Source organism: Agelaius tricolor, unplaced genomic scaffold (assembly GCF_023055355.1).
Source record: "Agelaius tricolor isolate 1412-34295 unplaced genomic scaffold, bAgeTri1.0.p SCAF_16, whole genome shotgun sequence".
Lineage (NCBI taxonomy): Eukaryota > Metazoa > Chordata > Aves > Passeriformes > Icteridae > Agelaius > Agelaius tricolor.
Genome location: NW_027269276.1, coordinates 13,292,311 through 13,306,174, shown reverse-complemented (window position 1 = coordinate 13,306,174; position 13,864 = coordinate 13,292,311). Strand labels below are relative to the sequence as shown.

General features: G+C 40.9%; 2 protein-coding genes and 1 long non-coding RNA gene across 8 annotated transcripts in view; 1 reads left to right on the top strand and 2 right to left on the bottom strand.

Annotated features, from left to right (window-relative positions):
• Positions 1–442: 442 nt before the first annotated feature.
• On the bottom strand, positions 443–1,897 carry LOC139596899 (uncharacterized). The gene is made up of 2 exons (XR_011681481.1): positions 1,743–1,897; positions 443–1,023 (listed from the first exon to the last, which is right to left on the bottom strand). It is a non-coding gene; the product is annotated as an uncharacterized lncRNA (long non-coding RNA).
• MNS1 (meiosis specific nuclear structural 1) overlaps positions 912–13,864 on the top strand; it is a 21,580-nt gene continuing 8,627 nt past the window's right edge. The window contains exons 1-10 of one of the 2 annotated variants that reach the window (XM_071441595.1): positions 912–1,033; positions 1,586–1,675; positions 1,892–2,019; positions 2,493–2,595; positions 3,402–3,631; positions 4,358–4,574; positions 4,665–4,772; positions 5,516–5,773; positions 6,684–6,809; positions 8,369–8,441. In XM_071441595.1, the coding sequence (XP_071297696.1) occupies positions 1,031–1,033; positions 1,586–1,675; positions 1,892–2,019; positions 2,493–2,595; positions 3,402–3,631; positions 4,358–4,574; positions 4,665–4,772; positions 5,516–5,773; positions 6,684–6,809; positions 8,369–8,441 (1,336 nt within the window). In that variant the 5' untranslated portion in view covers positions 912–1,030. Of the gene's footprint in view, positions 1,034–1,585; positions 1,676–1,891; positions 2,020–2,492; positions 2,596–3,401; positions 3,632–4,357; positions 4,575–4,664; positions 4,773–5,515; positions 5,774–6,683; positions 6,810–8,368; positions 13,642–13,864 lie in introns of those variants that run through there. The other variant, XM_071441594.1, reaches the window with a different exon arrangement.
• TEX9 (testis expressed 9) overlaps positions 9,547–13,864 on the bottom strand; it is a 21,957-nt gene continuing 17,639 nt past the window's right edge. For all 5 annotated transcript variants that reach the window (XM_071441592.1, XM_071441589.1, XM_071441591.1 and 2 more), the window contains 3 exons: positions 12,274–12,408; positions 11,670–11,804; positions 9,547–10,043 (listed from right to left, as the gene is read on the bottom strand). In XM_071441592.1, the coding sequence (XP_071297693.1) occupies positions 9,966–10,043; positions 11,670–11,804; positions 12,274–12,408 (348 nt within the window). In that variant the 3' untranslated portion in view covers positions 9,547–9,965. The remainder of the gene's footprint in view (positions 10,044–11,669; positions 11,805–12,273; positions 12,409–13,864) is intronic.

Here is a 13,864-nt window from a genome sequence, read left to right as displayed (position 1 = left end):
CTTGTTTCCTTGCCTAATCTTGAAAAGAGAAGTGCAGTGGTGACACCACTTGCAAAGACGAATTAGGGAATGTTTATGATCTTTTTTGTCTCATTTCTCTCTGCTTGTATCTTTTAAAGACATAGTCTCCTGTAGTTTATTCCTTCCTTCCCCAGGTGTTGTGGGAAAATACTTTTCTCCTTAAAAAGAAGAGAATAACCAAAGCTTCAGAAAGAATTCCACCAATTTGTGAAAGTTTGGAAAAGATTTAAAATAATAAGTGTTCTCATCCCAGGAAGATATAGACACATCTATAGACAGATGTTTCTACTAATGCATCAGTAGAAACAATTGCACTTGTTACCTAATTCTCAGACATGTTCTTCTCTTAAGCTTTATTAATTTTAATTAATTTTACAAAGTAGGTGACACTAATTAATTTGAAATAATGCTTTAAATAAGCTTAAATGTCTTTAGTTTTATTCAACTGTGTGGAAAAGAACATTAAGGTGAGGAGAGTTTGGGGAATTTGGTGCCACAAGATTGATTTCTTTCCTCGAGCAGAGTAAATCTGGGAAAACTGTAGGGAGCAGTTGTGCTCTGTGTAAGGTCTCTCTGGAATATGGAGGGCTGCGTTTTCCTAAATAAAGGAGACTCTGTACCAAGTAACCTTATCAGAATCATCTGTTTTGGTGATCATGTTCTGGCTGTTGTGTTCTGCCCTGTACCTCTATCTCCCATACCTGCTGGAGAACCCTCGTCATAGCTGTGAAGGAGATAAATTCCTTATTAAACGCTGCCACCTGGGGTTTGTGTTTAGAGGTGAGCCGGGTGTATTAATTTAAAGTCACGATTCAAGAAATGCCTTTCAAGACCATCTTTCAAAGTCCCCCTCGCAGTGACGTCACGCTCCCGTGGCCCCGCCTACTAAGCGACGACGCGTCAGGGTCCGGTCGCCATCTTGGCCAATCAGCGAGGGCGATTTCCCGGAAGTGAAACCGCGTCCTGGAGCCCGGCGGCGCCGCGCGTTGCCACGGCAACGGCCTGCAGGATGGTAAAGGGGGGGCAGTGAGGGGAGCGAGCTTGGGGGGACATGGGGAGTGGGACCGTGAGGGGAGTGACACTGGGTGGGGGGGCATGGGGAGTGGGACCGTGAGGGGAGTGGCACTGGGGGGGCATGAGGAGTGGGACCGTGAGGGGAGTGATATTGGGGGGGCATGAGGAGTGGGACCGTGAGGGAGGCGAGCTTGGGGCGGCAGGGGGAGTGGGACCGTGAGGGGGGCGAGCTTGGGGCGGCAGGGGGAGTGGGACCGTGAGGGGAGCGAGACTGGGGGGGCGTCTGGGACCGTGAGGGGAGCGAGCTTGGGGGGCATGGCGAGTGGGACCGTGACGGGAGCGAGCTGGGGAGGGGGGGAGACTGGGACTGTGAGGGGAGCGATATTGGGGCGGGGGGACTGGGACTGTGAGGGGAGAGATATTGGGCGCGGCGTGGAGAGCAAGACCGTGACGGGAGGGACCGAGGAGGAGCGGGACCGTGAGGGGGGCGGCATGGGGACCGGGTCCCCGCGGCTGTCCTGCGCCACCGCCTCTCCCTTGTCGCCCGCAGGCGTCCGAGGAGCGGGAGTGGGGCAGGCGGGCGGCCCGGCTGCGGGCCGAGCTGGAGCGGGAGCAGCGGCTGGATGAGGCGCTGCGGGCGGTAAGAGCTGCGGGGGCGGCCGCCCTCAGGGAGGGGGAAGGCCGAGGAGAAGTACGCCTGGCTTTACCTTCGCCTGTCAAAAGCTTTCCCCAGTAACTTGAGCTTTCCCCAAGTCATTTACTGACTTGGAAAGTCTTGCTTGACTGCACAGTCTCCTTGCCTTTTCCCAAATGTGCGTGTGCGAGAGTTGGTACTGAAATTGTTTGTTGCCATCAGGCAGAAGAGAACAGAAAGCAGAGAGCGCTGCAGCTGGAGCGAGAGCAAAAACTGGCGGCTGAGCTGGCGAGGCGGGACCTCGAGAAAATGAGAGATGAGAAGATCAGGCAACAAGTCAGAGCAAACAGGTAATTCAGAAATTTCCCAAACTGGCTGCTCCTGTTATCAGATTTGGGAAAGCTGTAGCAGGAGTGGAGATGACTCAGACCTTGAAGGAAAAGTTACTTTGAGATCAAAGTATAATAATAAGTTAATTAAAAAAAAAATTGTAAATAAAAAACATCGATCCACAAAATTTTCATTTTGAATATGTGTATATGTACACTTGGGCATATCTGTGACCATACATGTGTATGTGCATGTACCTGTGCTTATATAGTTAGAAGTGAAGTATGCAGAACTGTTGATAGCACATGTAGAAATATAGGTAACTCTTGTTTTTAAATGGATTTTTTTCCTTTTTCTGCCCTTTAACTAGAGCAATATTTTTCATCAGGGTTGCCCCAATGAAAAGTACTGTGTTTAAATAGTGATGGAAACGTAATTTCTTCCCCTAGATACCTACCCCCTTGTAATAGGATAATTTTTTTTTCCCCTCCAGTCTTGAACTTCGAGAGTTAGAAAGAAAGCTGAAATCTGCTTATATGAATAAAGAACGAGCTGCACAGATTGCTGAAAAAAAAGCTATATACAATGAGAACATGGTAATTAGCATATCCCAGCACCTGAGTCACGTAACTCTTTGTATGGATTGTGTAGAAGATTTTTCCTTTGACCTTTTTTATCTAAAATATTGTTCAAGCATTCAGTGTTATTGAAAATATATTTTGTGTTATGAAGGATTAAAGCAATTACTAGCTATAAGAAAAAGGTTTACTTTGTCATTGCAATTGAAGGAGTAGTGATTGAATTAGGTGTATGACTGGTTATATTTGTTATTTTACTGGTTTTGTAGTATTTACCCAAGTCAAAACTATGATACCCTTTGCACAGTAAGTGTTTACAGTGGTGAATCCTTACCTCAGAGTCTGGTTGTTGAAAACAATGTTACTCTTTCCAAACAGTGATCTGGGTAACTTCAGAAGACTTGCAAACTTGTATTTATCTATACAAAGATATGGGTGATCAGGCAGTGATCCTGATGTGTTACTGCTTTATACAGGGCTCAGTGCAGGCAGTTGCTGTATAGCCATGTGCTCATTGTAGCCCAGCCTCATTCCAGTCATTGTGCTGATGTGAGTGAGTCCCACCTGTGCTCCAATGCTCAATACTTTGTTCTTTAAGTATTTTTGGTGCTCCTCCAGTTGGTCAGATCTTGAGGGTGCCCTTCAAGGGTTCTACTGACTGGATTCAGCTATTAAGCATGTTAAGGCTCTATATTTATAGGTTGAGGTGGAAGACTTTCATTTCTGGTAATGGTGCATAATTCCTTTCCATACTGTGTATTTTTTCATTACAAGCTGTAGTAGTGGGAGTGAAAAGGAATCTTGCATTGCCTTTTTCCCCACAGAAATGGGAGGATGAAGTAGCCCAAGAGATGAAGGAAGAGTATGACAAGTATCTGAAAGAAGAAATGTCTGCAGAACTGAAGCGAAACCAGGAGAAGAAAACCTACCATCAAGAACTGGACAAACAGGTTGAGGAACAGGAGAAAAAGAAGCAAGAGGCTTATGAAGAGTTTCTAAGAGAGAAACACATGATTGATGAAATTGTAAAAAAGATCTATGAAGAAGACCAAATGTTAGTTACTTTGAATTTTTATTATTTATTAATTTAAAACAAAGCAACTCATATAATTCTGCACAGAAAGCTAATTTGTATGCACCTATTCCATATATATACTAAGGCCCATTTTAGTTTCCCTTGGTCACACTTTAGTAACAAGAGACTGACTTGCATGGATTTTTCTGTTGAAACCTCAGAATGTCCCCATCACTCTCATGTCCTTGTTCCCCAAATATGAAATCCAGCTTATTTGCAGGAGGACTTCCATTGGGCCCATCATGTTGGACACAACAGCAAATTACTTATTTCTGCCTCTGCTTGTGTCCCTGCCTTGCCACCAGATGCTTTGTTTGCATGTCTTAGGAACAGGGAAGGAGGTTTCTGAGGGCAGAGTATTGTGTGTGGGGTGGGGAGAGTTCAGTGTAAATAAAAAGTTTAGGGGTTGTGGTGCTATTGGGCTTTTTTTTCTTTCTCTTTGATGGGGCATACATAAAATGCAGCAGCAGTGTGTACTTCTCTGTACAGTCTGCCTTCCAAAAAGGTGTTAGACATGAGATTCCCTTCTTGGGGCAGTTTATTACTAAGTATTTTCAATTTAGCTATCTAGTTTCTAGCTGAATGGTTAAGGAGAGTCACTTAAATCTTAGTCTCAGGAATATCTTGTTAATGGTGAGTGTCTGGTTAAATACTTACTTATTATGTTAAATAATTATTTGAACAGTTTTTTTCCATCTTCTACAGGGAAAAACAACGGAAGTTAGATAAAATAAGAGAAACTCAGACATATATTGAAGAGTTTATAAAAGAACAAGCTATCTGGAGGAAAAGGAAACAGGAAGAGATGGAAGAAGAAAATAGGAAAATTATGGAGTTTGCCAACATGCAACGACAAAGAGAAGATGGTTGGATGGCTAAAATTCGAGACAGTGAAGAGAAAAAACAGAGAGTTCAAAACATGGTATCAAAAATTGAAATTGTAGAAAAAATTGTAGAAAAAATTGTTGTATGTTTTTGTCTTTCATTTAGAAACCTTTCCTTCTTGTAATAGCTTGCCAAGACCATGGAAAGAGAAGAACAGAGGCGTAAAGAACAGGAACAAATCCTCCAAGATCTGTATCTGGAAGAACAAGAAGCAATGGAAAGGAAGAAGGAGATGGTAAGTGCTGCCAGGTACATGAAGGATTTTTTTTTCTACACGTTGGATTTCTAAGTCTGCAGTGTTGTTTGTGACTTTGGGGTTTCCAGTTATGTTCTAGCACAAAGTATTTATTTTCAATTCTATTTTCTAAATGTTCTGTCAGACAGGCAGCTTATAGATTAGCTTAGGTTTTGGAGAGAAAATTTTGTACTTTGAGTTTCCTTTTCTGTTCCTAATGTATTTAAACCAGGAAGGCAAGGGAAGGTTTTGAATACCCTTGTGGCCCCATTTATACATTTATTTATCTTGTGAAGGAGAACACCAGTAACTTTCAAGTTTAGGTTTAAGATAAGCAGTTTAATTTACTGAGGTTTTTTCTACATGTCTGTTTCCTATGGGCCTGGACATACTCTGTCTTACCTTGCTGTGGGTGACAGACAAAATGTGACAGTGTTGAGATACCAAACACTGCTATTTTTAGAGTGTTGTTCAGAATGACTGTCTTGTTGATTCCCTTCATCATAGTGGGAAAAAAATCCCTTTTGGTTTTGGACTTAATTTTGAGAATCTTGTGACATTTGCCAAGCTGATTAATACTGGAGAGCACTGTCAGATATGGAATGTTTGGTCCAGTTAGTTATGCTAGGAGTTAAGAGCTACAGTAAATTTATTCCAAGATAAATGGAGTAGATTGGCTGCTGCTGCTGAGAATTTTCAAAGTATTTTCAGTAATACTGCATTTTACTAAATTTCCTTTCTAGGCAGAAATTGAAAAGAGAATAAGACAGCGCCTAGACTTAAGGCAAGCATATGAAAAGCAATTTGCTCTAAAGGCAGCAGAACGAGAAGCTATGAGAGAAGAGGACAAAGCTCTGCGGCAGCGGATGTTGGCCAAGCTGGCCGAGGACGATCGCATAGAGCAGCTGAACGCGCAGAAACGGAGAATGAAACAGCTCGAACACAAAATGGCCGTGGAAAAAATCCTTGAGGACCGGCGCAAACAGTGGATTGCAGAAAAAGTAAGAGTTTCACATGCACCTTTGGTTGGAGCAGTGTTTAAGATGGGAGTACTTACACTGTCCCAAGGGACAATGCTGGTGTTGGTAGGGAAAGGTGATGGGAATTGCAGAGAAGAGCAGGGAGAACAAGGACTTTGTTTTGGTTTCTAACAAGAAAAGAATATTTTTAGAGCTAACTTTTTTGGTAGCTCAAGAGGTTGGGGTCAGCAACATTCCTGCCCTCCTGTGTAGCTGTGTACTGCAAACACCTCTTTGGGAGCCATGAGATCAGACACACAACTGCTGTCCAGTTTCACATCCCTGGTCAGCTGCACTGCTAATGATGCATGAGGAGGAACAGGCCTAGTCTTGCTTTGAGGTTAAGTCTCTTTTATTGAGATCTGAGGAAGAAAAGGTGTAAACTGAAAGCAAGGCATGGAATCCCATACTGCTGTTTTCAGACCTGTCTATAGGGTATAAATCACCTGTGTAATGTGAATTGCAATTTCCAGTCATCAGTGTGAGAATTCATACCTATTGCTCCTTTCCCTGGATTAGAGCAGTAGGGCTGGAACAAACTAACTCATCTGAGAGCCAAAAAGCCACCAGAACTGAACGTTGCCTGCCTTCAAAAGGGCTTCTGACACCAAACACTTGGATAGCAGACTCACCCCATGACTTGCCATTCAGTTTGTCTTTCGTCTGAGATTGTTTTCCAGTTGCCAGACAGATATTATTTAAACAATGCTTTGTAGGGTTTTCCATACACTTTTCCTTCCTTTTCGAGAGCATTTCCTGTGACCAGGAATTAGGAAGTGGAAGTTCAAAATTTACTCCACTAAATTTTTTTTCTCTTTATGCTGTTGTGGAGAGTGGTGGAAACGAATTTTCACAGAGCTGAAACAGAACTTAGGAAAATTGTTTATTGTAGGAGCGTGAACTTGAAGAAAGAGAGTTAGAGAAGAGAAGGCAAGAAAGGATCCGTGCAATTATTGAAGAGGAGAGACAGAAACTCTTGAAGGAGCATGCATGGAAATTGCTGGGTTATCTTCCTCGAGTAAGTAAATTGTATTTTAAATATTTTTAATGTCTGTCCTGTAAATTGGTTTTCTCCTGGATAGTTCAAGGGGAAGTTGCAAAACTGTGGCAGTTCCTGGAGTCAGTGGATCTCCTTGCTGTGTCAGCTCACCTGCTCTCACCTCTTCCTTTTGTGTTTGAGCTGGGGCCTGTTTACAGCACTGCTCTTTGTGCTGAGGGGCTGTGGGCTCTCTGGCACAATTGATGCCTTGTACAGAACTCTCTGAAAGCTTCCACAGCGCTTTGCCTGTCCAGTGTTTGAAATATGGAACATGAGTTCTACAGCAGGGCTTCTCTAGCTAGAAAGGAGTCCACCACATCTTAAAACCTGTTTCCACCAAATTTCTCAGTTGGGGTTTTGGCAGCAATTTCTTGCAGCTCTCTGGCTTCTCTGCCAAATACTCCATAACTCCAGACTCTGCAGCAGTGCAATGAACTGCAGCATTTACAGAAGCATTACAGAGCTTACTCTGTTCATCCTGGTGTTTTTAAAAGTTAAAAAGATGGAAGCAGTTATTGCAATAGGAATAAACTACAATTTATTTTGTATTGTGCTTCATAATTGGAAAGATCTCCTAATAGTACACAAATGAACTGAGAACTGCCTTAGGGATGTAAAATTGCATTTACAGAAGAGAGGGAACTATCCAGCTGGTTAAAAAAATTCTGCAATACTGGAAAACCTTAAGTAGAGCAGAGTTTAACTTTTCAAATATGAATACGATAATTGGTGCAGGAATTTGTAACACTTGAAGTGAGTTGTTCTCTAATGTAGATTTAATTAAAGGATAACTCATATTTACAAAATTTTGATAAACTTTTCTGGTTTGAATTTTATGTTGTAGGAAGCCTTGGCAATTTCAGTGTCCAGGGCTCCCATGTGTGCTATGTATGATGTTCTACTTTTCTGTTCTCTGCTTCAACACTTCTCTTGAGTTGGGTGTTCCTGTAACGTACAGGATGGTTAAACAGCAAAGTGCTACCAAATAGGAAACTTTTCAATATAAATGCAGTTTGTAACTTTGTTCCTCTTTTTTAAATGCTGCAAGGTATGTTCTGTGGGTCATACATATTTTTAGCAGTAAAATTAATTTAGAATTAGAAATTTAGATTTCTTTGTGAAGCTTCTCTTCTCAAAAACATAGTTTTTTATTAAGTTTTCCAGCATTACTTGGCTTCCCAAGTTATTTCTTTGTATGAGTTAATTCCAACACAGGTAAAAGGGGGAGACAGAGCCCCAGCCCAGCCAGGGCCTCTTTTACTGCAGTTGTTTGATTTTACTAAGCCTGCCCCTGTGCTGTACTGATTCTAATCACTCCTCTGAGCAAGAGAATGCAGCTAAATGTTGTCTTTTGGCAGGAAAAAAAAGGGGGGCACAGATTGTAACTCACCTGTTTGGATTTTGTGACCGTTTTCAGGCTTGCCTTAAAGGTGCCATAGTATTATGGATACCATACTTTCTCCATAGAAAATTTCAGAGAGCCATAGTAATGTCTCTGCTTGGTTTTACCTTCTGATGTTTCTTTCCTGTTAATGCAGGGAATACTCAAAGATGAAAACGATATTAACATGCTTGGAGAAGATTTCAGGTTGGCTTACCAGCAGAGAAGAGGTAATGAACTTTCAGAAGAGAGCTGAACCTTCTCTCAGCTCAGCTCCTGCTTTGCCACTAGGTGTCATCGGATTCCCAGTGAAAACTTCCATTTGCTTTTAACAGTGAGGAATTCCTTTTTAATAGCATTGACAGCCTTCATTTTAAAACCAAAGTTCTAAACAGATGAACAGTTAGTTTTTTAGAAGTGCATTTGCATTTTTTGGAAGTCCATTTTATAGAAGTCCACTTGATTTTTTCATCAATAAACTGTTCTGGAGTTCTCAATTATTTTTAGTTAGTCATGTAGTAATGTTAGAAATGTTTTCTGCAGCAAGCAGCAGAAACCTAACCTAGCATGTGTATTCCAGTCTGGACTGAAGGATTCTCCTAATGCACTGGTTCTGGGAAGATGTGGCTGCACTGGCACTACACTACAACAGCCCTCATTCAAATGCAGTGTGTCTGATCTCCACGAGGTAGAGCTGAGGTACTACTTCACTGGTAGGCTCTAAGCAGATATGTTGTGTCATTCTGAGGTCAGAACTACTGTTTATACCTTTCTTTCACTGCATAAACTGACTGGTTTTGTCCCATGTTCTTACTCACTTACTCTGAGGGATGAATCCATTGAAATAGCTGAGGTGGGGCAGAGGTTCATGCAAGCAGCACAGGCTTGTATTGGTCCTGTTCATTAATATACACACAATAGGCTCAGCTCTTCTACCCTTTGTAGTTATTGATTACAATGATGAATAATGAAATTTTGATGGGTGTGATGCTTGTAGAGCACCTGGGAATACGGAGTCATTGCTCCTGCCTGTATCCCAAAGCAGCAGCTGAGGGCCAGGGAAAGGTTGAACACTTCCACCTGGATTGGAGGAACAGTTTTCCATACAGCTCCATGGGACTGTGGAGTCTGTCTGGGTGATGAGGGGCAAGTCTCATGTATGGTTATGCCAGCCAGGGGCGCTCAGATGTAATTGCTAAAACAAGTTTGGGCATTTCTATAAAAGAGCTGTTGGTGCTTAAATTAGATGCCAGACCAGCTAGCTTTGAGGGAGATCTGTTACAGAGAACAGACAAGGCCAATTTTCCAACCACGTGTTTTAAAAAGGACATGACATTTTCTTCTCAAGTGGATCACTGGTTAGTTTATTTCTGTTGCAACAAGGAATTTTCTGAGACTAAATCCTGACTTCCTTGGACTGAATGTGACCATAGGTAAGGTACAGTTTTAAATGCTAGAACAGAGCAAACTAATAACAAAGTTCACTTGTTGGAATATTCCTTGCATGGTCTGTGCTTCTCTGCTCCTTACAGAATGGGCACTTTGGCCTGACAATGAAGTAGAAATTTGTGTTTCATATGACATTACAACACAAGCTATCAGGCTGACAAAAGTTTAACTATTTAAACATAAGAAAAATCAACAAAATCAATTTAGTGGGATGTACAGTTGTTAACTATTAACAAGGACTCATATACAGTCTCAAAATAATGTACCATCTGACTCATCTTTCAAACAGAAGTTATTTAATGGGATCAATAATTTCCCCACTCAAGAGCTTTCATGAATTCCTCTTCGGTAAAAGAAAGCATCTTGGCAGCTTCAATGTGCATCTAAAAAAAGAAAAAGTGAGAAGGTAAAATAGTGTGAATGAGCAATACAAAATCCTGGCTAACTGGGATATTTTATGGTTTTTAATAAAGCAATTAATAATTAATAATTAATTCATTAATAAAGAAATTCCTGAAAATCTGACAACTCTTGTGACTTCTGAAGAACACATATAAGAAAACTTGGTCCATGTTCTTTTAAGCTAATCAATATACAATTTAACATTAAAGCTAGTACAAAGCAACTCTCATCCTACTTCTGATATTTAATGTCTTTGGGGAATATTTTCCCTCTATCATTCTTCAGGCTCTGTCTGCTCTGTGCATCTGAAGCTGCCACACAAATAGACTAAATCAGGTTTTTCTAATTCATTCAACAAAAGGCCTGTTTGAATCAGACTTGAATCCTTCCACTGATTGTGAGTACTGAGCACATGTGAGCTTCAGCTGCCCTTCCCCAGTGCCTTCTGCCAGAAGCTGCAAGGGGCAGGGTTAGCCCCAGTCTCTTCAGAAAGGACAACTCACAGCATCCTTCTTCTGTGAGTAACACTTTTTGTAAGAAAAGATAAGTGGCTTTCTCTCCTATCTGCAGTTCTGGTACAGCATTAGTAATGGCTTAAAAATGTATTTAATGCAGTTTGTGACATCTGTCTGAGACCATGGGTTTGGTTGCCAGTCAAACAGAAATGCTGCTCTGTGACACCCATTTCAGTGAATTCATGTCCCAGAGGACAACAAGCTACCTCATCTGAAAGAACAGATTTTGAGTGAATGCTGTGTAGTTTTCATTCTCAAAATAAAACTTCAGAGCTAGAAGGGCCAGCCAAAGGCTAAGTTAGCACTATTGCTGTTAGGTAAATCCCCAGGATCTCCTCTGCATCTTGTTACTGCCAGAAAAATTCTCTTGCACTGGAAATACATAAGCAGCCCCACTTCCTTTTATTCCACTTACCTGTCCTCCTTTGCCCTGTGTTGGGGAGCTATTCCACATTCAAGAGTGCAGTTTCATATTGCAATTCTCAGTTCTTAGCATCAGGGTGCAAAATACACACACTTAAGTTGCCACTTCATCCAGAACTATTCTTCCTCTTGGGGCTCAACAGCTTCAAAAGTGTTTACTAAATGTCTGGTGATCACTGAGTACTCCAAGGGTAAATAAAATGTTCTACTTTCTTATCTCTAAGGCTGGCCCTTCTTAAAGGAGGTTCTGCTCAACAAGCCACCATACATTGCTTGCTTTAGCTGTCTTACAGCTTTGGTTTGAGGGTGCAAGAAGTGCACTGACTCCATCCCCAAATGAATCCAGGAGATTCTGCAGAGTAAGCAATTGGAGCTGACCCACTCTGTGCTGTTAACGTCCTGTCCAGCCCATAGCTCTACACGTCTCATGCAGCCCCAGAATGAGAGCTGATGGGAATGACTGCACACATTCCAAGTATTTTAAATGAAAAGTGTGATTGAACTAGTAAGTGGAAAATAATTTGATTTGGGAAATATCTCTTAGTATACTTTCTTCTCATTTTAATTTCCTTCCATGTAAACTTACAGTTTTCAGGATTACTTTACTGGACAGTAGATGCCTTTAGCTAGAGGTTGTTAATTGAAATACACCCATAGTCTGCTCCTTACCTTTTGTCTCTTCAAAATATCAATTAATTTTAACTGCTTTTTAAAACCTGTAATTAGCTCTCCTTTTTGTTTCTGCAGTTTCTTGTTTTCTGCTTTTAACTCTTCGATCATTTTGAGTTCTTGATTAGCTACATCCTACCAAGGGAAGAAAAGGAGAAATTATGGAAATGGTGCTTTAACTAATGAAACCTGAATTACATAAGAAAATGACAAACAGTAGCCACACATGACACTTCTGAAAAGAAATGGAATTAATCAAAATACTCCCACATTAAAGCTTAAAAAAGAAAAGAAAATCTTGGCAATAAGAGCCATGGTTTGCCTTTGTATGTGAACTGCTCCCTCTTTCTAAACATGTCTCATTTTCACAGAAATGAGGAAAATCAGAAAGGCTTTAACTTCATTCTGTACATTTCTTCCTCCTGCAGAGGTTGCAGTAGTATCCTCTAAGATAACTTATTGAGGCCTTTTGTGACTTGCTCCAAGTTAATTTTGGGGCTGCCTGTAAGAGATACAAAGCTTCCAAAGCCCATCAAGCTTTTTGTCTCATTCTAGCAATACTGAGTGATTACAGACTGGAAATTGCTTTCCTAAGCCATAGTACCTTGTTGCTTTGCTTCAGTTTATTCAGCTCCACTTTGTACTTCTCCACTTCTTCCAAGGCCCTGTTTAAGCGAACCTCTGTTGCACTCTGAGTGGCTGCAGCCTGCTTTTGGGCACGCTTTAGACCCTCCAATTCCTATTGAACAAGCAAAGGACAAACCAAGAAAAACATCATGAATAATGGTGTTCTAGTGAATCCTGTATCAACAACACACAAAAAGCTGAAGAGTCAGTGAACTTCTTTGGCCTGTAACAGAATCTGTCTCAAAGACAATTCTACCATTAAAACAATCCATTTTCTTTTGAAATCTTGAAAAAGGATCTTTCTCATCTTTATTTTTTTTAAGCTTCTCTTGGGGTAAATTGTGAAGCTGATCATATAAGATTGAAAGACCTGGTATGACCAGTCAGAAAAAGAGAAAAAATATCACTGTGTCCACTCCGTGACAGATTTTGGAATGGTGGCTGGTGTTCCCACGTGCTCCTTTGACCTCTTTGCCCCAGAGATTACCACATGCAATTACCACCAAGAAGTGAAAGCAGCCTGCTGCAGATGGCTGAGGGTAGTAACTATTTCATCTGGCAGAAAAGAGTTCATCAAGTGTTATGGCACCAATCAAAGCAGTTGTCTCTTGACTCTGCTGACAGTATTTCATAGTGCTGTAAGTGGGGAAATGAGAGAAAGAAACCAACCTGAGGAGCAGAATAATGAGACTAAAGATCAGGCAATATAGATAACATACAGAGTAAAAGAAATAAACAACTCTAGCAGAAAGAGCACATCTTGTGTTTTATGAAAAAGAAATAAAGTCTTTCTTTAAAATATCAAATTTTTAGTAATGGGCACAGGAAGTTTCTTTTTACCAAATCAAGGTAGAGAGGGGACTTATGGATAATGAGGGGGCCCTCAGAGTGCCTCATTTCTCAGCAACTGTTCTATTTTCTCAATTCTACACCTGTTCTGTGGTGGTTACTCAAGACTTCCACATCAATTATCCAAGAAATACATACTAACTGACCTCTTTGTCTTGTATCAAGATGATGAAGTTGTGAATGAAGTCTGTTACATCTTTTGTGCTATATATTTTATTCTGCATTAATATGAAAAGCTTTGGAATAGTCTTTCAAGCATTTAATGACCAAAAAAAAATCGTCCACATGCAATGCAAATGACTTATCAGCTAATCAGATCATTTAATGAAAGAATTCTTAGAATTCTTTTAGGGATTTTTGATATTTGCTGTCACACATAATACCTTATCAAGGACTTTTTTGCAAGTCATCTAGTGAGGGTATATTGTTAAATATATTAGACTCCAAGTTTTTAATCTTAAAAATGCCTGAAATAAATGTTTTATTTTGTAACTAGGCAAGGTTTCTGCCATTTCTTCAATACTTTAAGTCAAAGCTGGATTAGTTTTCTCATGTAATATTTCTCTAAGAGTGGGGAGGATAAACTACTGTATTTTAAAATTGCATCCCATTTCAGTTTCTGGATTTTCCCCACTGTTCTGCCATGGCTGAGGCACTTGAGGATCAGCAGGGGCTGTGATGGCCCACGAGTAACCCTCAGCAAGCCTTCTGTCCTCCCA